This window comes from Lynx rufus, unplaced genomic scaffold (assembly GCF_022079265.1).
Source record: "Lynx rufus isolate CCGP_SWC_20201006 ecotype Redwood Valley unplaced genomic scaffold, mLynRuf1.p SCAF_2, whole genome shotgun sequence".
Classification (NCBI taxonomy): domain Eukaryota; kingdom Metazoa; phylum Chordata; class Mammalia; order Carnivora; family Felidae; genus Lynx; species Lynx rufus.
The window spans coordinates 70,288,008-70,312,774 of NW_025814834.1; the positions used below are offsets into that span (position 1 = coordinate 70,288,008).

The 24,767-nt window shown below is 38.2% G+C and overlaps 1 protein-coding gene across 2 annotated transcripts in view; it reads left to right on the forward strand.

Moving 5' to 3' along the window:
- Positions 1-47: 47 nt before the first annotated feature.
- Positions 48-24,767, forward strand: part of IFIH1 (interferon induced with helicase C domain 1) — a 57,931-nt gene continuing 33,211 nt past the window's right edge. The window contains exons 1-3 of one of the 2 annotated variants that reach the window (XM_047083418.1): positions 48-862; positions 9,731-9,899; positions 13,849-13,995. In XM_047083418.1, the coding sequence (XP_046939374.1) occupies positions 410-862; positions 9,731-9,899; positions 13,849-13,995 (769 nt within the window). In that variant the 5' untranslated portion in view covers positions 48-409. The remainder of the gene's footprint in view (positions 863-9,730; positions 9,900-13,848; positions 13,996-24,767) is intronic. The other variant, XM_047083417.1, reaches the window with a different exon arrangement.

Below are 24,767 nucleotides of genomic sequence, written 5' to 3' on the forward strand. Positions count from 1 at the left end.
AGGGGGGGAAGAGAATCGAAACAGAAACCGAAGTTCGGAAAACTACAAGAACTGCCCGGCGGAAAGCGGGGCTCAAAGCTCCCTCTCGAGTTTGCAGCGGTGGGTCTCTGGCGGATCTCCGGAGAGCACTGCAGAGAGTCGGAGGTAGCGCGCTTGCCAGTCCGCAGCGTCTAGCCGCCGCGTCCCTAGGCCCCCGCGCCCGGCCACCTGCCCACCCGCCCCCTCCGCGGGTGCGACCGGCCGCGCCCTCGCGCCCCGGCCCGCGGGCCCTGCGCGCACCCCGGCCGTCAGGCACCTGACTGTGAACCCTGTGGCTGCCAAGGCGCGCACCTCTCACCTGTTGAGCAGAGAACAGCAACCGTCGGTCTACTTGGGAGAACCCCCTCCCTTTTCTGAGCACGAACGAAAGATGTCGAATGGATATTGCGCAGACAGGAGTTTCTGCTACCTCCTCTCGTGTTTCAGGACCAGAGTGAAAACGTACATCCAGGTGGAGCCCGTACTGGACTACCTGACCTTTCTCCCTGCAGACTTGAAGGAGCAGATTCAGAGGACGGCCGTCACCGCTGGGAACATACACGCAGCGGAACTGCTTCTGAGCACCTTGGAGAAGGGAGTCTGGCCCCCGGGCTGGGCTAGACAATTTGTGGTGGCCCTTCAGAGAGCAGGCAGCGTTTTAGCCGCCCGCTACCTGAACCCAGAGCTCACCGACTTGCCCTCTCCATCCTCTGAGAACGCTCATGATGAGTGTCTCCAGCTGCTGAACCTCCTTCAGCCCTCCCTGGTGGACAGAATTCTGGTTAAAGATGTCTTGGATAAGTGTGTGGAGGAGGAACTGTTGACAAACGAAGACAGAAATCGGGTAGGTGTCCTCTCAGGTGGAGGGACATTTTGTAACTCGGGGTTGCGCCTTCATTTGCCCCACTCCAAATGTTCTTTGGTATCTTTGGGTAAATGTGGTTCCCTCCTTCCTTGAGAATTCTCGAGACTAGTCAGGCACTTACAAACATAATTTTGAAAACTTAAATATAAGAAAAGCTCTTTTTCTAATCCTTTCACTAAAATAAGCTAAAGAGGAGCTAACTCCAAAATAGTAATGCATACTAATAGATAACATTTATTGAGCACTTACTGCAGACAATTGGTATCATGTGCAAAACGTATATCAGAGTACATGCTCCCAGTAATCCATTATGACTTTTAAGGTTATTGGGGCGCCTGGGTGGCTCAGTTGGTTAAGTGTTTGACTCTTGAAGTGGGCTCAAGTCATGATCTCACAGTTCATGGGATTGAGCCCTGTGTTGGGCTCTCTGATGGCAGTGCAGAACCTGCTTGGGATTCTCTCTTTTCCTCTCTAGCCCCTCCCCTGCTCGTTCTTTCTCTCTCAAAATAAATAAACTTTAAAAAAAAGATTTTTTAGATTATTAATTTTGTTTTACAGATGATAAAACTGAGGTAGGTTAATAACTTGCCCCAGGTGTTCCAGGAAAGCAGCGGCAGAGCTAAGGACCTACTTCCTGGTGGTGTGCAAGTATATGTCTTAGTTTATATAGTCCATAGAATGGACCCATGGGCTGAGTCCAGTCTATTACTGGTTTTTGCAGACCCAAAAACTAAGCATGGTTTTTACATTTTTAAATTTTCAGTGTTGATAAAGAAAGTTTTCCTGGAACACTGCCATGTTCATTTACATGCTAGGACAGCTTCTGCACTTTTTAAGAGTAGTTAAACAGAGATCATACAGCTCACAAAATTGCAGTACTTATTATCTGGACTTTACAGGTAAAAAATGCCTATTTTTGGTCTATATTTTACATTATGCCATTCAATCTTGGTCCAAGTGGAGAAATTACGACGCGCGCGCGCACACACACACACACACACACACTTTTTTTCTTTAATCAAAGTTATAAGTTATGACATTCTCTGGGAATCAAAAGTGGCAGATAATTCATTGCAAAATAAAACATTTTATTTTGCAATTGCAGTTTTTCGTATTAGCAAAGAAGTAGTAGATTTTTTAGGTGGCATTTTGACAGGGTGAATTTTACAGGGAACTTTACATTTAATGTAATGTTTCATTGTTCATTGTTTCCCAATGAACAAGGTTTCTCCCTCTTTCTTTCTTTCTTTCTTTCTTTCTTTCTTTCTTTCTTTCCTTCTTTCTTTCTCTTTCCTCCTTCCTTCCTTCCTTCCTTCCTTTTAGATTCATCAGTTATTTGTATCTTCATTACAAAGCTCAGGCATTGGCCTCACATGAGCCAGTGATGTAACTTGGTCTTTAGTGACTAAAGTTAGTGTTCCTTTGTAGACGTGACAGCCATAGGGCCTGTCCAAAGACCCAGGCATGCATCTAATTTTGATGGCTGGTTTTCCCAACAAGTAAATTACTTTACACTGTTGTCTGTAACGTTTATGTAGTTTTGTGTATTGAGAACCAGCTAGAACGCATTCTAGTAGTCCAGCTGGATATGACAAATGTGTACATCACTGTGGCAGAATCTTAATTTGGAAGACAGTATGCAGCCTTCAAGCCAGCTGGAGATGGAAGATGGCATTTCCAGCCACAGTAGCTGTTAGGAAGTCCAGAAGCAACAGAGTCCAGTAACACCACAAAGCTGTTTATGTTTGGTGGGTATGATGTCCCGATTGCCAGCGAAACAGCACTTCTCCTTATTTACTCTAAATACTTCTGCCTATCAGCATCACTTTTGTCTTGCCTGGATTGAATTTCCGCCAGCTAGATTTTATCCAAGTTCTTGATTCTGGCAAGCTTGGAGGCAGCTAGCAGTAAAGCTTGGGATTTGACACAAAGAAGATGTAGACTAAAGGGACATTTGTGTACTGGGTGGCAGTTAAAGCCAAAGCAACCCAAACTCTCCCTCAAATTCATATTTCAAAAGAGGCTCCGAAAGATGGAGGAGCTATGCATTTGAGGCTTTCTAAGGAGGAGTAGTGTCTCTGTGAGATTCTGGAATCGTCTTTGTACACATCATTTTAATGTGTCATCAGTCTCAAAACTAAACTATTGATGACAGTGGAAAAGAAGCTTTAGGGTTAGAGGAATCTATGTTGATATGGGGATCATTGATCACCATTTATCTCAAAACAGCAAAGCATACTGGGGAAAAACATGAAGAATTTGGAATGGGAAAACCATTCCCATCTCAAATCTATGTTTGTTTCTTACTATATGTGTGTTACTTTGGGTCAAGTTATTTAAGTTCCTTGATCCTAAATTTACCCATGAAAATGGACATAATCATGTCTCCTCTCACTCATAATATTTTAGTGAATGCAAATGAGAAATCATGTTTATGAAAAAAGTCTTATCAAGAGTTGTTTTGATATGATGATGATGACTTCTATCATCATTCATTTGGGTACATTTGCCTGTGAATTTAAAGTTTCAGAGACTTGGGGCTCCTGGGTGGCTCAGTCGGTTAAGCGTCCGACTTCGGCTCAGGTCATGATCTCACGGTCCGTGAGTTCGAGCCCCGCGTTGGGCTCTGTGCTGACAGCTCAGAGCCTGGAGCTTGCTTTGGATTCTGTGTTTCCCTCTCTCTGACCCTCCCCTGTTCATACTCTGTCTCTCTCTGTATCAAAAATAAATAAAACATTAAAATAAATTTTAAAAAAAGATTTAAAAAAATTAAAAAAAATAAAGTTTCAGAGACGTACGTAAATCCCCTACATTGAAGCTCAGATATGCTTAAATTCCCTGGATTAAACTGTGATTCCAAGCAAAAGCTATGTCTTTCACCTCTAGAAATCTAGCTAAGGCTAGGTATAGAATTGGTACTCGATAAGAATTCATTGACTGATTGGTTTTATTTCCAAACAGTTGTCTGGAATAAAGGATAAGGGATGAGAACACATGACGTCATGAAGTGCTTTGCCAGGCATTTGGAAACGGATGGATGATGGACACCAGATCCCCAAGCTTGCTTCTGTGACAGCTTAAAGTAGTATTTGAGTAAGAAGTCAGGACTTCTAAAAATTAGTTTAATTATTTTCCTACTTGGTCTGGCATTTTAGTTCATGATTCTCATGTCCATCCCTGCAGCCCCTGGCCCCAGACATCAGAGTCTCCAGAAATGATCCTAGATTTAGTTTTGTGTCCAGCAAGTACTCAAAGAAACTTATTTAAAGGATTGATTATTCATTCATTCGGTTTAAATTTATAGAGTGACGTCTTGTGCCAGGCACCATGCTAGTGGTAAAAAGACTGGATAATAATGCGGATATTGTCTCTGCTTTCATGGAGCCTATGTTGTAGTGTGGATCAGTATTCATCTAATAAATAGTTAAAGAATGTCTAGTGTGCGCAAGGCACTCTTGTAAATACTGGAGGCCCAATAATAAATATAAGAATCACTTCATAGATCATTGTAATGTAACGATCCCTAATAGAAAGGGAGTGCCCCTGTACTGACCTGCTTTTTTTAAGGATGCTTAGTGACCTCTTGGCACATCCATTGACTTAGACAGCCATGAATTTTGGAAAAGAGGTGATAATATAAACATTTCCATAGTGTCTTAATAGCAGTCCGAACACCTGAAGAGAGGTGCATGTTCCAATCCTGGCCAGCTCAAAGCAGTAAACATCCATAGTTCAGGAAGACCCCATATACGTCTCATTTACATAGGAGATCCAGAGATACTGTGATGAGTGCAGCTAGAAACCGAGTCCAGTTGTCCTTACGTGACCGCCAAAGACCTGAGTCCGTCTCTCCCAGCTTACTGTATTGTCAGGCAAATTCTGATGCTTATGGATTTTATTAGCAAGAAAAAATACTACACTAGTAAGAAATTAGTTATGGCAATGTGATGATAGATATTCATTTAGAAACACATTAAGTTTTTATGGGGAACTAGCTTTTAAAAATTCTTTGCTTTTAACATATGAGTTTTGCCTTCTGATTTACTGGTGTGAGAGCTAAGGTCTGCTGTGTTAAAAAAAAATTACCATTATATTTAAATAGCTCTCTAAGGTTTTTATGAAAGAGAGAAAACATTTTTGTCAAACTTTACAATTGTGTTGGCAAGCCAGTGTTTAATGAAAAGTATCACTGTTTTCTCTCCTGATTTCTGTTGGAAAGAAAAAACATAGATGAAAGAATTTAGAATGTGAAAGCATATAATTGTATTACCCACAAATTCATATTTATTTTATAAATTAGTTAGCAGTGTATCCATAGCTATTTTAAACTACATATTCAGAGAAAGTGTTCACTGGGGGAAGAACATGAGTGAGAATCACTACATGTCCTGTTGAAGTCTCAAGTCTAAATATCTTTCCAAGAGTTTCCATAATCAAACTTAATATTGGAATCTAATGTCTTTAGTATGATTTAGGAGGACAAATTAAGTTATATATATATATATATATATATGTTTATATATATGCTTATATATATATATATATGTTTATATATATGCTTATATATATTATATATATTTATATTTATTTATTATTTATATATTATTTATTATTATTATATATATATATTTATATATGACTGCTTCAAAGGGAATTGATCTACTTTCTAGCACCCAAACTTAGAAAACTTCTTAAAAACTCAGGATCTTGATGAAGCTGCTAAAATTGCACAGGTGTTATATGTAGTTCCATATTCAAATAATATAAATACTTGCAGGAAATAATGGCATAATGATCTTCAACTGCCTGAACTCAATAAGGACAAAACAAGCTTGACAAATGTAATTCTACAGTTAATATCAACTTAACTGATTAAGAGTGGAAGAAAACCTATAATATACGTAGATTTTTAGTAAGAATATTCATTACAGTGCCTCACTTGCTGTTTTTAGAGAAATGCTTTCTGATTACTTCTGTCAGATGGATTTAAAGCTGATTAAAGAGTGGGGTAATTAGAAATAGGAATGGTTGAGTTAAAAGAAGGTGCTCTAGAAAAATTTTTTTTAGTTTATTTATTTTGAGAGAGAGCACACACGGGAGGGGCAGAGAGAGAGAGAGAGAGAGAGGGAGAGAGAATCCTGAGCAGGCTCCACACTATGATAGTGTGAAGCCGGATGTGGGGCTTGAACTCACGAACCATGAGATCCTGACCTAAGCTGAAACCAAGTTTCAGTTGCTCAACTGACTGAGCCACCCATGTGCCCCTAAAAGAAGTTTGCTTAAACCAGTCTTACTTAGTATCTTTAGCAACTATTATTAAATTAGCAAATAATAATAAAGACATTTACAAACAACATAGAAGAAATGTTTCTAATAGGAGATTAATGAAGTTAGAGAAAAGGTAGGAAATGAGCAAGAATCTGCTTAGAAAATGCTCTGGGGGAGATGGACTGAAATCACCTAAATTTAATTAAATCCAGTAGTCATCTTAACCATTTCTTGCTGGAAAATGTGCTTAAAGTTGGAGAGGATTAGTAAGTATAATTAGAGTTCAGGAAGGCAGTATTTGGCCTCTGAAACCAATTGCCTGGGATAAAATTCTACCTCTGCCATTTAACTAGCTTTGTGGCTCCGGAAAGGTAACTGGATTTTTCTGTGCCTTGGATTTCTGATCTGTAAAATGGGTTAATGTTGGCTCCTTCTTCAGGATTTCTGGGTTAATATATACAAACGCTTTATAATAACATTAGTAAGTATTCTCTAATTAAGACTAACATACCCAATGGGTAGAAATTATGCTGTACACTTCTCTACTAAGTAGTGCCCCTGGTGAAGTGTTTATACAGGTAGATGCTTTCTTCAGTCATCCATAATAATAACTAACACTGAATTTGTGTCAGACACTGTTTCAAAAATGCAAACTAATACCTGACACTAAAAGGTTATGGGACATACTTATAGGACTAGAAAATACACAAATTTAATAAGAAACAATTAATCTAGCTAATCAACCCAGATTATACATGTAGAAAGTGGACAAATGTTCAGAAGGGCCTTTGAGAGTAGGTAAGTCAGTATTTCTCATCGAAGCCGCTAATTAGAAGTGAGAGATCCTTAAAAAACGTTTTGGCTTCCCCACACAGACAAAACAAGTCAGAATCTTTGGGAGGGAGGGTAGATCCCAGGCATGAGTGTTTTTTTAAAGCTCCCCAGGTGTGTCTAATGTGCAGGTTGGGTGAAGAAGCCACGACATTTCTTTTCAGTTGCCTTGTTTTGCACATGCAGAAACTGAGGCCCAGAGAGCTGATGTGGCTGGCCTCACGGCACAGCAAGCTGATGGTGTGGTGTCTAATTTCTTTCTGGTCTAAATGTGGCTTGTATTAGCCTTTTCTTCAAATGTTTGGTGCTGTGTGAAGTCCTGGGAAGTGCACTGTGATAATGATTACGTGAATGATCCACACTTAAAAAGATTTGCTGGTTTAATCTAAAAGAGACATTAAAGGAAGGCTAAAGGTTGTAATGAATAGATATAGAAATAATTCTGCCCCATACTTTAAGAAAGGAATGTGTGCACAAATCCCTTTGTCTCATAATACTAAATAAACACAAATTTAGGAAAAATATTATAGTCGAGTACATATTACAGATATTAAGTTAGCAAGAATATAAGTCTTGTGATAGTAATTCCTTCATAGTAGTGATAGCCAAGCAATATTTGGTTTCCTATTTATAGACTCCATGGGTTTAAAAGAAATAGCAAGCCCTGGATATACCGAAATAAATTAATGCAAATAGACATAGCAGAACTAGAAATTAAAGACACTTTCTCCTGCACCCCTTGTTCAGAATGGTTGAGGTAAAACATTTATTTCCTAAGCGTCAGTTTTGAATATCTCAGTGGCTTTAAAAATGGTGCATAGTTTTAAGGGGGCTTGGCCCAGAGATTTGCTCCCCGCTACAATCCAGAGTTGCTACAAGTGACATTCGTCTTTTCTCTCATATTTGAATATAAGCCTTTATTAACACTGATGCTTAATTGCTCACTTATTAAACAATGTTTAAACATTGTTTAAAATTGTTCAGAAGATGTTTGTTCTTTTTATCCACTCATCGGTTGATGGACATTTGGGCTCTTTCCATAATTTGGTTAATGTTGATAACACTGCTATAAACGTTGGGTTACATGTGTCCCTGTGAATCAGCACTCCTGTATCCTTTGGATAAATTCCTAGTAGTGGTATTTCTGGGTCTTAGGGTGATTCTATTTTTAATTTTTTGAGGAACCTCCATACTGTTTTCCAGAGTAGTGCACCAGTTTGCATTTCCACCAACAATGCAAGAGTTCCCCTTTCTCCACATCCTTACCAACATCTGTTGTTTCCTGAGTTGTTAATTTTAGCCACTCTGACTGGTGTGAGGTGGCATCTTATTGTGATTTTGATTTGTATTTCCCTGATGATGAGTGATGTTGAGCATCTTTTCATGTGTCTGTTGCCATTTGGATGTCTTCTTTGGAAGAGTGTCTATTCATGTCTTCTGCCCGTGTCTTCACTGGATTATTTGTTTTTTGGGTGTTGAGTTTGATGAGTTCTTTATAGATTTTGGATACTAAACCTTTATCTGATATGTCGTTTGCAAATATCTTCTCCCATTCCATTGGTTGCCTTTTGGTTTTGGTGATTATTTCCTTTGCTGTGCAGAAGCTTTTAACTTGATGAGGTCCCAGTAGCTCATTGTTGCTTTTATTTCCCTTGGAGACATGTCACATAAGAAGTTTCTGTGGCTGAGGTCAAAGAGGTTGCCTATTTTCTCTTCTAGGATTTTGACAGTTTCCTGTCTCACATTTAGGTCTTTCATCTATTTTGAATTTATTTTTGTGTATGGTGTAAGAAAATCATCTTGTTTCATTCTTCTGCATGTAACTGTCCAGTTCTCTCAACACCATTTGCTAAAGAGACATTTTTTCATTGGATACTCTTTCCTGCTTTGTCAAAGATTAGTTGGCCATACATTTGTGGGTCCAATTCTGGGTTCTCTGTTGTATTCCATTGGTCTATGTGTCTGTTTTTGTGCCAATACCATACTGTCTTGATGATTACAGCTTTGTAGTACAGGCTAAAGTCTGGGATTGTGATGCCTCCAGCTTTGGTTTTCTTTTTCAGCATTACTTTGGCTATATGGGGCCAAATTTTAGGATTCTCTGCTCTAGCTCTGAGAAGAATGATGGTGCTATTTTTATTGGGATTGCATTGAACATGTAGATTGCTTTGGGTAGTATCGACATTTTAACAATATTTGTTCTTCTAATCCATGAGCATAGAAGATACGGTATACATATACAATGGAATACTACTCGGCAATGAAAAAGAATGAAATCTTGCCATTGGCAACAACATGGATGGAAGTAGAAGGTATTATGCTAAATGAAATAGGTCAGTCAGACAAAGACAGATATCATATGTTTTCACTCATTTGTGGAAGTTGAGAAACTTAACAGAAGACCATGGGGGAAGGGAAAGAAAAAATAATTACAGAGAGGGAAGCAAACTATAAGAGACTGTTAAATACAGAGAACAAACTGAGGGTTGTTGGGGTGGGGAAGGCAGGGAAATTGTGGGATGGGCATTGAGGAGGGCACTGGCTTGGATGAGCACTGGGTGTTTTGTGTAAGTGATGAATCATGAGAATCTACTCCTGAGGCTAAGAGCACACTGTATACACTGTATGTTAGCCAACTTGACAATAAATTATATTTTTTTAAAAAAGTAAATTTTAGAATAAAAAAATAAAATAAAAATGCAAAAAAAAGATGTTTTTTCTTTTTATCCTCCTTTTCCCTTAAAACAGATTTCTGCTGCAGAAAGCAATGGAAATGAATCAGGTGTAAGAGAGCTACTGAAAAGGATTGTGCAGAAAGAAAACTGGTTTTCTGCATTTCTGACTGTTTTGCGTCAAACAGAAAACTATGCCCTTGTCGAGGAGCTAACAGGCACCACTTGCTTTGGAAGCAATGCAGGTATCTTATTTTACTAAGAAAGAGTTTACATTTTTCCTAGTGATTGAGAGTTTAATGAAGAGTGTAGACACAACACTAAGCACTAAGATAGAATCGAAATTTCAAAACTGGAAGCAATTTGAGAGATCATCTATTTTTTTTCCCCCTTTACAAATGAGGAAACTGTTGCCTGGGAAGAAATAAACTTACCAAAGGTCACAAAACTCAGCCGAGTGGGCTAGAATATTGGCAGCTGACCACTAGTCTAACACTGTTTCTATGACCCATCCTATATTGGAAACACAGTGATTACCTAGAAGTTTTACTCAAAATAATTGATACATTGATTAGAAAACCAATAAATTGGAAGAAAGTATTTTAGTGGCTATTACAACTCTGCTGGATAGTCTTCTGGACATTTATATCAATTTTTAAGGAATTTATTAAATATTTGTTAAAAGGTTAGTAATTACCAGCGTATCTCAAATTAATTCCTGTTTCTTCGATCCTTCAAATATGACAATAAAAGTAACATTTTAGGGGCGCCTGGGTGGTGCAGTCGGTTAAGCGTCCGACTTCAGCCAGGTCACGATCTCGCGGTCCGTGAGTTCGAGCCCCGCGTCAGGCTCTGGGCTGATGGCTCAGAGCCTGGAGCCTGTTTCCGGTTCTGTGTCTCCCTCTCTCTCTGCCCCTCCCCCGTTCATGCTCTGTCTCTCTCTGTCCCAAAAATAAATAAACGTTGAAAAAAAAAAATTAAAAAAAAAAAAAGTAACATTTTAGAGCCCTTGCACATATATTATTTCTAAATCTAATGTAAACTACCATCTTATTTTTCTTTTCAGGGTGTGGATCTTATGTTTTAAAAAATCTCATATGTAAGATAAATCAAAAGCTAATTGGTAATGAATGATTTAAATAGATTAGAGTCACTTCAGGCCTACTTGACTTTTTCTGTTAATCCAGTCATTCCATCATTTGTTCAGTTAACATGGAATGAGTGTGAGACACTGTTCTAGGTGACATAGATGTGGACTTAAATGAGGCACGCAAAGTTCCTATCACCACATATGCCTTTCTAATGGAATAAGATACACAGTACACACTTTTCTAAGTTGTTTGTGTGGAATAAAAACAGATACTCAATTATTAGAATAAACAACATATTATATTTTTATTCTATATTATTTATAAAATAGCTTGATTTTGCCCAGTAGTTACAAATACACACACACACACACACACACGTATATACATGTGTATATATCTGTGTATATATATATCTGTTGTATGTATGTATATACACAGAGATAGGCAGACAGACACGCACACATCCATGATGAGTTCCCTTTCAGGACCTCATGGAACCATTTCCATCCATGACAAACATTCAAGGGCTTAAATTTCAAAGAGAAAGTGGCTGCAGTCTACATTTGTTTGTTTGTTCCCTGGGAAATATTGGTCTCAGTGTATCAAGTGATATTAGAAAGGGTAGCCTTTTGGGTCACAAGACCTTGTCATATCCATCCCTCACATTTGATGGTACCTACCCATTTTACAGTTGTGTTCAGTGGCTTCCTGTTTAGGATGGAGTCTAGAAGATCTGCTCCAAAGTGTCTTCTAGATTCCCCTGATGTAGACAACATGTCTGGCCATATTTCTTTCTAAAATATTTTTAAGTTCCTCTAGACAAAAGCTTTGCTAGAAGGGTAGTGTAATTTTAAAAATTACAATTCTTTGAACAAGAGTAATGTGGGTAAATCTAGTAAATCCCAGGTAATAGCTACATCGTTAACACCTTGTCACGTACACCTGGTGTTCTCATGCCTTCCTCTTACCTTTCTTTACTGCGTGCCATGACTTTGTGTTGTTATGAGGTCTTTATGTGTCTGTTTCAGAATGGCTTAGGGACTAAACCCACGCACATATCTTGGCTGGTCAGGGCCACGCCCTTTGTAAAAGGGGGAAAGGCCTTGTGAAAAGAAAATCGTGGCACCAGCTATCCATCCCCCCTTCCTCCCTCATTGGTCCCACAGCCAGGCCCTCTCGTGGTTGGGGCTTCTCCTTCATTCGACCACTGCAAGTGGTGACGCATGTTGACCCAGATATGAGGGCTTCCGTGAGGGCAGGGGGCAGCATGCGAAGGGGTCACCGAGCTTCCTCTGAGGGTTGAAAGGACAACACCAATCCCTGGCTGGGGCAACATTTGTGCAGTATCTCAACACCCCGACTGCAGGCAGGTTGCTCCTGATCAACTCACTCCAAAAAGTAGGGCTTAGTTTTTCATTTCCTCAGAACATCCAATCAGAGGAGTTGGGCTTTAAGTTTTGTTTGCTGAACTGTACCTCTTTGGATGGGAATCTAAGCATTTTTCTGGCCTTAATGACCAGAGTAACGTTCGCTGTGACTATTCTTGTGGTGAGGAGCTGCTATGGATGAAATTGTGTTTCCCCAAAATCCATATATTGAAGCCCCAATCTCTAATGTGACTGTTTCTATGGATAGGGCCTCCAAGGAGGTAATTAAGGTTAAATGAAGAGAGAAGGGTGAGCCGTAATCTGATAGGACTGTGGCTTTGTAAGAAGAGATCTCTGTCTCTTTCTCCACCATGTGAGGACACAGTGAGAAGGCGGCCTGCTGCAAAACTCACAGCAGACACCAGCCTTGTTGGCACATTGATCTAGGACTTCCGATCTCCAGCACTATGCGAAAGTAAAATTCTCTTGCTTACGTCATTCAGTCTATGGTATTTTGTTATTGTGGCCTGAGCTGACTGTTAGAGCAGCCTAGGCTACAGATCCTGATGCTTCTTGAATCCTGGCTCTTTTACTTCCCTCGATGTGTAACTCTAGAGCAAGTCCTTGCCCTCTCTGTGCCTCAGTTTACTCCTCTGTGCAATGGGTAGAATACTATTACCTATTACCTAGGGCTACTTTGAGGATTAAATGATTCAACACTTCTATCGTACTTATATGATAAGTGTAAAATAAATTGATTATTATGATTATGAACCCCAAACAAAATGTGTACCTGCAGACATTGCCAAGTCATCTAACAGAGTCCAAAGTCACAACAATTTTCTTTAGGAAATTCTCCACACGCAGACATACTTTCTTTAAGATGGGCTAATCCAAAACGATACTTTAAGCAATTTTATTTATGGGATCAGTCTTCGCTGATAGATTGTAGCTTCAAGAGGACAGAAACTTGATTTTTCTTTGTAGCTCACGTAGTCCCTTAAGAAAACACTCAAAACATGTTGGTTGAAGGAAGGAAGAAAGGCAGTTGGGAGAAATGGAGGGAAAGAGAAGGGAGGGATACAGAATATTTCATTGAATTCCTAAAAAATCTCCAGATATCCAAAATACATGAATTTAGGCTGACATTAAAGCATATGTACATCTCATATAGAACACATAGCGAGGGAACAAAATGGCAAGAGCGCAAGCTAAAGAAAACCACCACCAAATTTGCATTTTCATAATTCAGCCTTAAATATAACTTTGTATCACTGCATCCGTGGCTTACCTCCTACCAGTAATGGTCAGCTAGGACATCATCATGCTCTTTTTGTGACTAGCATAATACTTATTTTACTGTCTTTCTAGATAAAATTTAACCATTACAAAAGAATTACTCACTGTGTCCACATTAAAAATAGAAATACTGTATCATAACAAAAAATATGTTCCTCGCTTTTCAAAATGTCAAAGTATGAAAGTATATTCTGGCAAATTTCTCCTAGAAACTTCCACTTGGTTTTCACAATAACAATAACAGCTATTTATATTGTGTAGAAACTTGCATTACCGTACAATTTACGTTCTGTTTAGAATTTCAAAGTACTTCAGTCTATGCAGGTAAATGCCTATTAGGAACTCCTGTTTTGTTTTCAGGATAGCAATCACAGTTATGCAGACTCTATAAAAACTTGCATTGCACTATTGTTTACAGTCTCATGCTGTATTCATAGGGACTGAGAGTTTATCACAAGAAGATGGCCCTGAAGTTAAAGAGGGGGTTCTTGTAGCCACGGGTCAGCTGAGTCCAGACAAAGAAGGTCGGGACATGGAGACTCACTCACTGGAATCGTCTTTTGCGGATCCTTGTGTAACTTCAGGTATTTGGAACCTGCACACATTTTACAGCATTTTACTAATTACGACTTCCAGAAACAATCAGTGGGTGGATTGATGACATCACGATCTGTTAAACAGAGGGAGAAAATTCAGGCTTTGGGGTTTTGCAAGCATTTTTATTAAAATCTTATTTCTAGACAAAATTACATTTTTCTTTGTGGCTAAAAATGTTTTCATAACTAATGCAATATTAATATGTGATGAATATGAACACATTTGGTTCTAATTTTGCCTTACAAGGTATCCATGGTCTTTGTGATATGATAGGCATTTATAAGCATACCTTATTTATAAGCATACCTATACCTTATTATAGTTCATAGTTTTTCATAGTTTTCAAATACTTTCAAATGTATGAATTAGTTTGATTCATCCAAAGCTCTGAGAAAGTAAAAGGCCGTTCATTATCTTTTTCTTATTTCATAGACTGGGATGTCTCAGAGAGGTTCAGTTTTTGTAGACACCAAAATCAAGGCTGTAGAAAGGCAGATGAGGGGAGGCTAAACTGGGGTTGGCTTGATTTGCAGTAACTAATTGGTGACAGAACTGTTTACCGCCATGACCACCTTTCTGATATGAGAAGTCACTGGAACAGTAATACCAATTTAATTACATTTCCTTCCCTAATTTTCTCATGATAGGAAGATCTTTCTCCCTTCCCCTTTCCCCACCTAAGGGCCGCATTCTATTTTCATAGGAAATAGTCATTTAACAGAAACAATTTTTCAGGATCTGTAGTGTGCTGGTAAATGTTGAACAAGCAAGTGTCTGGGAGGGAAGAAGGGAAGTCCTGACTTGTAGCATTTGCCAGTCCTCACAGGGAAAATGCTCCCACTAAAGCTGGTGTCAAACCTCCAACATCATGTCCCTGAGTTGAGAAGAGAAAAGAGGGAGCTCACCATGGTGTTAGCATTTCCAGGATGCAGACAGGAGGGGCGTAAACAGCATCAACGTCACGGATGATAGTAAATTTCAGGAACACGATAAGGAAGTGATGAGTTTTAAGTATTCATTACCTTGATTTCAATACAATTTATTTAATTATACATTTATATAATTCATTTGCTAATGTTTATGTATGTATGTATGTATGTATGTATTTATTTCTAGAACTTGAGGGAGAGAGGGTGTGTGCAAGCAGGGAAGGGGCAGAGAGAGAGGGAGAGAGTCTCAAGCAGGCTTCAGGCTCAGTGTGGAGCCGAAGATACAGGGCTCAACCTCGAAACCGTGAGATCGTGACCTGAGCCGAAATGAAGAGTCAGTCGCTTAACCAACTGAGCCACCCAGGTGCCCCTATATAATTTAATTTTTAAAATGACTGTGTTTGATAGCCTGCTCACAAAATTCCTGAAGATTTAACAATTGGTTTTTGCGAGCCCGTTTAAGCTGACTCCATCACACCACTGCAGAGTTCACTATTTTTTCTCCATTTTTTAAAAATAATCTCTAACCCCAGGGTGGTGCTCGAACTCACAGCCCTGAGATGAAGAGTCCCATACTCCACTGACTGAGCAAGCCAGGTGCCCCCCAAAGTTTACTATTTTCTACTTCAGAAAAGTAATACAGTTGCATTGCAGAATACTTGGAAAATGTGAAAACATACAAGGAAAAAGTCACCCATACTGCAGCAATGTAGATCTATTACTCTTAACATTTGGGTTATCTATCCTTCTAATCTTTTTACATAAGTGAATGTTTTATACATGGTGGCATTTCTCCTGTGTTCCTAGGTATTCTTCCACAGCCTGGTTTTTAGTGACTTAATAATATTTCCATTTATTGGATGATTTACAATTAATTAATCAATCGTTAAATATTTAGGATGTTTAAAAATCTCTACATTGTGAACAAGTCCCTTAATATCTATGTTTCAATTTAATTCCTTTTTTTAAATTTAATTCTTAAAAGCATATTACATAACTGGAATTTCTGGATCAAATGATCTCTACAATATTAAAATGCCTGATACTTAATGTCAAATTACCTCCAGAAACTTGTACCAAATTACATGTTCTTTGGGAGTATAAGAGACTGTGTATTGCCCTGATGTCTCTTCTACAAGAAGAGGTAATTCTTCAAACTTTGCCAATTTGGTATCTTGCTACTTGAATTTGAATTTTTTGATTTCCAATGAAAAGCATTTTTATAAGTTTATTCTTTTTGTTGTTGCTAATTGCCTATTTTTCTGTTAGTGTATTAATATTCTTCTTGATGGTTTATATGAACTATGTGAAACATGTAGGATAGCAATCTTGTCATAAGTAGCACGAGTGTGTATTATAGTTTCCCTGCTATTCAAGCTTGTGCCTTGTTTATAGTTGTTTTGTGTGTTTTTTCTTCTCTTCTCTTCTCTTCTCTTCTCTTCTCTTCTCTTCTCTCTTTTCTTTTCTCTTTTCTTTCTTTCTTTCTTTCTTTCTTTCTTTCTTTCTTTCTTTTTTTTTTTAATGCAATGCTTCTCAGGCTTTCCTGTGTGTCTGAATCACCTAGGGGAGCCGGTCTTACTGAAATGCATTCTGATTTAGTAGGTCCTGTGTGGGGCCTGAGATTCTGTGTTCCTCACATGCTCCCAGGTGACACTGTACTGCTGGTCCTGGACCACACGTTAGGTAGTCAGGCTTAATATATAGAATAGCAAAAACTTGAATTCTAGAGGGTTTTTTTTTTTTTCATTTGAGCAGCTGCACTTTCTTTCAGAAATCATGATCTGATAGGAATGCCAAAATGTACTATCTGAATGTAGGTTTGTCACATTTTAACATACTTCCTTGGTAGGCTACCTGACGTCTCCGTGGGTTACTGGCTACTTTCTAAATCCACACTAGAAAGAATCAAAGACAGGACTGAAGCTGGCAGACGATCCTGCATCTCAAATGCGAGTTTTTCATCAAAGGTTGCCAGCAATGCATCTCATCAGCCTGTAGTTTATGTATCTACAGAGGATTCTGAGTCTCAAAGTGAACAAAATTAAAGGCAAAACTTTAAATTTTTTCTATTTTCTTACTAGTTCATATAAAACTTTAAGTTGCATTTTGTGAAAAAAAAAAATCTAGAACGTAATAATGGCCTTAGGGGACAGAAAGGGTTTTTTTGTGTGTGTGTTTTGTTTTGTTTTTTACCCCTCTTGTCTTCCCTCTCACCCTTCCTCCCTTTTGATCTCTGTACCTTTTGATTCTTTCATGTAACAAATATTTACTTAACTACTATCACGTGCCAGGCATGCAGTGTTCAGTGTTTAACACTGCAAATACCGTGGGGGAACGTAAGAGAGGTGGGCTTCTGCTCTCATCGAACGTTCAACTGATGGGCACGTCAGTCAAACAGTAGTCACTATATGGCTGCACAGTAAGTGCTAATAACAGTCATACAGTAAATGCAAGTACAGCCTATTAAAACATGTGCTAGTCTGAGAACCTGTGAAAGTATAGTACGCTAACAGTGATCTGATGACCCCACCCAATCCACAGACTTTAACGACCTTCAGGTCTGTAGGATCCTTATGCCGTATGGACTTCCCTGTGCACATGGGAGCAAGTCAGTCCAATCCATTCTAGCCCTTTTCAGAGAAGTAACGGAAGGTAATTTATTTATTAAAATGTAGTTCCTTAACCTTAGGCCTTAGACACCACTACTCATAGATGCTGTGGATCATTCCAAGTGTGTGTTTATTTTCTTATTGCTCTCCAGAACTAAGATGACGGATATAAATAACTTTTAAAGTACCATTAGCCCAAAGCAGCTACTGATGTTTTTTTGCTTCAAGTTTTTGTTGCAAAATTTACGGTAGGAAGATTTTGCCTATCCTGTCATCCTTTCGTAGAGTTAGCAATCAAAACAAAGGAGGAGTTATCCCATAGTTTCTGATATGCATTTGCATAATTTTGTTTTTTGTATTTTATCGATACTGGTAATGTATAATCTTTATTTTGAATTCTAATATATTGGATTAAGATTTCATATACAGCTCAAATATAGTCAATGCTACCAAAGTAGCATTGAAAGAAACGTATTACTTAAGCTGCACACATTCTATAAATATGATTTTTCATATGCAGAAAGAAAAAATGTGACTTGAATTATCTCTAATTTTAAATTGACTCCTCTAATTTTTATTTCTGAACCAGTTTCTAAAATATTTTTTCAGTGCATAGTCTTGGTGCATACAAATGGTAATTATTTATAGCTTCAATGCAAAGATTCCTTGTATGTTGTTTGTTAGCCCTTTTTACTCCTTGACACACCTGACAGGGTGAGATCTACTACCGCTAGGAACGGTAGCCCACCCTGAAACCAATTGGAATCCCATTTCTCCTTCATCCTTGGGGTGATGTATCAGGATTCCCTAGTAGATTGCTCTGGAGAGTGATTTTGTCCTGACTCCACACTGGGGTCTGGCATTGTTCTTCCTCCCTCCTTCCAACTCTGTGCTTCCCATTCAAAACTGGTTAATAATTGAGATATACCAATTTTTAAAATCTGCCTTCTTCCAAATTAACCCAATAATTTCAAAAGGATATTTGAATAGTTCTCAGACTATGAGTAGAATTTTAATGCTGGATGTTATAGTCCTGCTTTCTAAAGTCACTGGCTATCTCTCATAACGAGAAAATAATGGAAAACCCCCAACTCCCAAGAAAACATCAGAGGAACACAAAGCCCACGTTCATTTTCTTCCATTGAAAATATTTTAATTATAGAAAATACAAAGTTAGCTGGATTATTTTAATTCTGTAGGCTTTCAGTAAAATTGGTTGTACAATTTTTAATAGTCTATTTTTAATAGTCTTTAATAGACTGTTTTTAATAGTCTGCTGTTACTGCTTTCTCAAAACAAGCATGTGGTTCTTCTACACCGACCTTTACATTATACTATTTCAGGAATTAATGATCTATAATAAAATAAAAGCAAAGAAAATGAGATTCAAAACAAAATAAAACGCGTATTTGTAATAAACTTACTTTTATGCAGAATTTCACATAAAATCTCCCAGACTTCTTTTATCATTCTGTCTTGGATCTTGGTTAGGAAAACTAGAAAATGCCAGTACCTCAGGTCGGCCAGCAGAGGGCGCTTTTACATTAAAAAGAGAATGGGATTCACTGTTCCAGTGTGGAAGATTATAATGTAACTGTAGAATGTGCCATGTGTGAATATACAGTGCGCATGACTGTGAATGCATGTGTATATTTTGATTTATATATTCGTTCACGTGAAGATTTTAAAATTCCACCCCAGCTAATGAGCTTACCAACCTGCTTGTTTTCAGACTTTAATACCTTCTTTTTCATATTCCCCCATATGTTCCACTCCTTAGGTTTATCCGGTGACATTATGCTTTGGAATATATTGTGGATATATTTTGCATAGATCATGTTCTGTAGGAGGGGTTTAAAAATTGACCTTTATAAAACAGCCTCCTTCTCCCTGGCCCAATCTGTTATAGCACTTTTTTTGTTGTTGTTTTGTTTTGCCTTTTTATAGACCAAAGTCCAATCTTAGATTTGGTCTATACTAATTTCTGTAAAAATGCCACAAAATTTATCCTTGCACTTGAGGACCAGAATAATGTTTTATGGCACCAGCCTCTAGAAATTTAGAGATTTTTAGAATCTCTAGAAAAAAAAAATACCATATAGCATTTAAGACCTCAGTGGAAAAGATGATCGATAAAGCAACATACAATAAGATTGTGTCAAAATAACCCACACTATTACAGGATTGGTTTGACTTCAGATAACTATCCTTTACTTCTATATTTTGCTAAATTTAGGTACATTAATTATTAGAACTAGAAATACTACTGAGGCAATCTAAAAGGCAAATACTAATTTGAGCTGAGAGAGAGAGACACAGAGAGAGAGAGAGAGAGAGAGATGCTGTCCCTGCTGATGTTAGTGTTTGCTAAAGGTTAATATGGGTTTCTATTTTATTTGAAACCTACCTGGAGCTATCTAAGTTACTTACATGACTTCTAATCGCTTAATAGTTCCACGAGGGTTGTTGTTCATATCTCAGGAATGAGGCCATAGGTATTTTGGCAGAAAGGCTATCCCTGGTGTGCAGCTATGACATACTGGATTTATTTTCCTGACATCCTTTCATGGCTACAAACCAAAAACTTTTTTTTTTTTTAGCACCGTTTTAACAAAGGCGGCGGGTTTTATTTCAGTTTGATGCTCGGGCCTTACCTTCTCTATTTAGCATGCGGATGAAGACAAGAAGCCAGAGAGTGAGTTCGTAAGGTCTTGTTCCTGAGAGAACCGAGTCCTGGGGGTATTGCCTTCACCCTCAAAGAGTTTAGAACCCAGTTCCAGAAAACAAGTTATGGCCCCCCAAAGAGAAACAGTCATCTGTCCAGAGCGAAAGAGAGAATGTGTTCAGGGACGAGGAGGGAAGACTTGGGAAGGAAGGAAGATGCAGAGACAGCCTCCCCGAGGAGGAAGGGGAGACCTCCGTTCATCCAGTTCTGGGTTGGGTCTGTGCACAGAAGCGGCAGGCAGCATTTCAGACCGCATGGGCACTGTGAGCAAGAGAGCAGGTGTAGGAAAGTTCAAAGTATGTTTAGGGTGAGGAGTGTTAATAATGCGGAGGGGCTCTGCATGTGTGGGAGCAGGGCTTGTGGGGAAAGTCTCCATACTGCTCAGTTTTGCAGTGAATCTGAAACTGCCCTGAAAACAAAAGTCTATACAAAATGAATCTAGCTGTAGTAAACACAACAAAATTCTATAACTATGGATGTAGGAGAATAATTCGGTTAAGAGGGGAGCATTTATGGAGGAGGGTGGGTGAGATAAGACTTCTTATATCAATGAGTGTTAATGGGTTTCTCCATAGTTTTTATAAATGATTTTTCTAAGGCAAAAAAAAATACTCTTACAAGTTTATCATTCATCGTTTGGCCAATTATGAAATATTAGCACAATGCACGCCTGATCGTTTTAGATGATGTTTGTGGGAGAGTCCTTAATCGGAAGAGTGAATCCTCTGGGTAGCTGGAACCGGCTCCCACTGGCTTGCACGAGCCAGATGCACACATCTCTTCTCAGCTCCACTCTGTGACATCATGCTGGGAGCTTGAAATCAGCCCTGGCAGGAATATTTACACCATGGAAATTAACAGACGCTTCTATATCGTGACTTTTCCCCCCAAACAGCTGACCATTGAGCATTTATCGGGACAACCTTAAATGTATCTCCCCATACTTTCCTCACATTTGCTTAAGCCTGCTTGACTTGAATACTTCTTCCTAAGGGGTGCTTACCAGCCGAATTAGTTTCCAATTCATCTTCTAGCTTGCCATCCCTAAACCTTGTTACTGCCAAGACTTACTTCCCATGTGGTCATCTAGCTTTTCACTCATAACTTTTTCACTCTGGGACTTTTTGCCTCTGTTACTGACTAGCAGTGAATGAATGGGTCTGGTGGATATGGTTATCCCCACAACCCTGTAGTTTAATAACTGTCTTTATATATTGAGACTCAAGTCCAAAGGCTAAAGGGTCTAGATGATTTAAGCCAACACTATTACTTACACACAATTCAAATGTAATTCTGACGGAAACGTTTCGGCAGTATAAATTCTATAAACAGGAGCAAGGAGCTCCGTGGATAGCCATGTGGGCCTGTGGCTCTAGGAGAGTTTTTTCTCTTTGGGGAACTCATTTCCTAGAAGCTTGGATCCAGGAGAGAATATGCAAGGTGGGTGGAGGTGGCTTCTCTCCATTCTGCGGGAACACATGTTCCCTGGCACGGAGAGCAGAATCTGACAGACCAAAATGTGAGCGTGTGTGTGTGTGTGTGCGCGCACACACACACGCACAAATCCATATACATAGAGCTGAAAATAAAAGTCATCTATTTCCTCTCAAAAAAGATTAAGGATAAGTTATTTCAAAAGAAAAGGAGTGTTTGAGTGTTAGGATACTTTGCATTTTAGAAAAAAAAAAAGACAAGAGGTCTTAGCAATGTGTCTGATCCAATTATGGGAGCCCACAGAAAAGCACAGAGTCAAAGGAACCCACAGTGGGAGGAGAGTCCAGAATAACTTTATTGGTGGTCTTGAGGGGTTTGGCTAGTATAGCTCCTCAAAGAAGAGGAAGGGAAAAGAAAGAAAGTGATAAAGGTTCATCTTAGTCCCCAGTGTACACATCACAAAAAGCCTGCTTTTTCCATATGGGCAATACTCAACTGTTGTTCATTTTTAAGTACCATTAAGAGCTATTGAAACAGACAGGACCCTGAGAGAGAGAGAGAGAGAGAGAGAGAGAGAGAGAGACGGAGAGGAAGAAAGAAAGAAAGAAAGAAAGAAAGAAAGAAAGAAAGAAAGGTGGGAGGGAGGAAGAAAGGGAAGAAAGAGAAAAGAAAGAAGTAAAGAAAAAAAGAAAAGAAAGAAAGAAAGAAAGAAAGGAAGAAAAACTAAATAAGTATTATTAGTAGTATGAAAATAAACACACTTAGGAAGCCCACGCAGTAGTTTTGGGCATGCCCATACATGCACATGTGTTTGAATCTTGAGGGCTACTCTTCGACATTCCAGGGTGCGTGGGTTATGAAACCAGGCAAAGGGGAAGAGCTAAAGAGGTGAAGCTAAAATGCACCACAAGGTCAGAACTACAATAAACATCAAAGTACTGTGACAAGTGAAATTAGATTATTTGCAGACCTTGTAAGCACTACCTCTCAGGGGGAATGGGATCTGCTGGTGCCCTTCTTTCTCAAGGAGTACAGGCCCTGGCCCCTTGAACTGCTTCCTGCTCTAATACAAAACCACTTTTCGGCAAAGAGAATGTATGACAGCCAGGGGTAAAAAAAAAGAGAAGTATTCTGTGGGGTGAGAAACACATCTAGATTGAAAATGGGGGGGTGGGGGGGGCATTACCTGTCAGGAATAGAAGTAAGAACTAATCTGTATCTTACCTAATGAAGCTTAGCCCTTAGATTGAATAAACAATATCCTTACAAATTAATTGTTATAATAACACTGGCCAGTAGAGGGCATACTTTACATTGAAATAGATCTAAAAAGGCCTTCAACCAAGAGGTTTTTTTCATATGAATTTTTTTTTTAACTTCAATATTTTTGGTTCTAAATGGTTTAAAAATATTTTAAAGTATTTAAAGTCTAGAAGATGTTAAATGTGAAATTTCTCAGATTCCAGTTAATATTTCTGCTTTATTAGTAAAATATTCAAGTTGTGATTGCAAAATGAGGCATTTTTTCCATGGCTTACGGACTGGTCTTAGGATCATTGTACTCAGAGCTGTTCTTTTTTTGTGCTGTTTACAAAGTTATTACAGAAAATCCTGTCTTTTAATTGGATGAGTATCATTTTCTTTCATTCCAAAAAAGTTTGATATAAATAACTGCTTTTTTCTTTTTTTTTTTTTTTAACAGTTAGGAATTACCAACATTTTCTAATCTGTTTTGTAGCCAGCTTTGATATTTTCCCTAGAGGAAATGACAGCTATATAAAAGTTAACTAAACTTATTATATAATGTAACTCCAATATTCAAAAGCCCATTTAAGTAGCAACTTCATGAGAATTTAAGATTTGTTCCTCTTCAAGATTCATTTCCTTTATCTAACATAATCATTCTCAAAATAAATGAGAAAATAGAAACTACTATCTGTATTTTAAAATTTTAAGAAAAAAAAAGGTTAAGTCACTTGTTAGCAGTGGCTGAGCTCAGATCTGGAGACCGATCTGTTTGACTCCATAGCACATGTTCTTTTCATGGCAACACCCTGCCTCCAATTGACTACTCTATTTTATCTGATCTATTTTAAAATCATAGACACATGACTTTACTCATCAGGACATAAGTCCAGATTGACGTACTGTGAAAAGTACAAAAGATGAAACAAAATAATCCTATATAAATCAATTACAGGAATTCTTGGCTTATAAACTCAATAGCTTGGTTTAATTTTGGCATCACACAATCCCTTGATCTGACCTTGTGTGTGTGTGTGTGTGTGTGTGTGTGTGTGTGTGTGTGATTTTTTTAAACATGATTCTCTTAAGTGACTGCAGGAAGAGAATCTCTGGGAAAGACATTTTTAATGTTATGGGAGTTTCAATATATTTTCTTTTATTGTTCAAGTTATTTCCTCTAGTACTTCTCTTTCTATGAAATAAAAAAATATATATCAAATGCATAAAAATTCGCTGCCTAGGAAACAAAATTATTTTTGTGTTGAGAAAGTAGAGATTTTATATATCCTCAAAATGACAAAGAAATAAACCTCTATATATTCACTTTCATTTTCATAATTATCTCCAGCAGAATTATTCCAATTAATTTTGTTTAACAAGGATGGAAGTGTTCCTCTTTTATATATGTGCAGAAAAGAAAATTTCAAAAATAAGTGTGGATGTTTAAATGTAAAGTAAACGAAAGTCTATCGATGAAATCAGAAATGTGAGCAAAATAAAACAATCTCTCTAGCTTTTTTTCCCCTTGAGAAGATAAACCGTTTCAAGATTGCTAGAAAATTCGACATTACAATGAAAATGTCTATATGCTTTAAAACGACAACAAAAACCAACTTTCATTTCACTTAACACTATTAGATATAGGATTGTTTGCTTGTTTACAAAGCTTCACGCAAAGCATCAGCCATTGCGTGCTATCAAATAAAAAGCACTGGAATAGTGACTGGACCGGATCCAGAAATTGGGGCCTCCTAGCTCGGCCCCATTATGGCTGTGTGGTCAGGATAAATCATTTAACTTCTCTGAGCCTTGGTTTC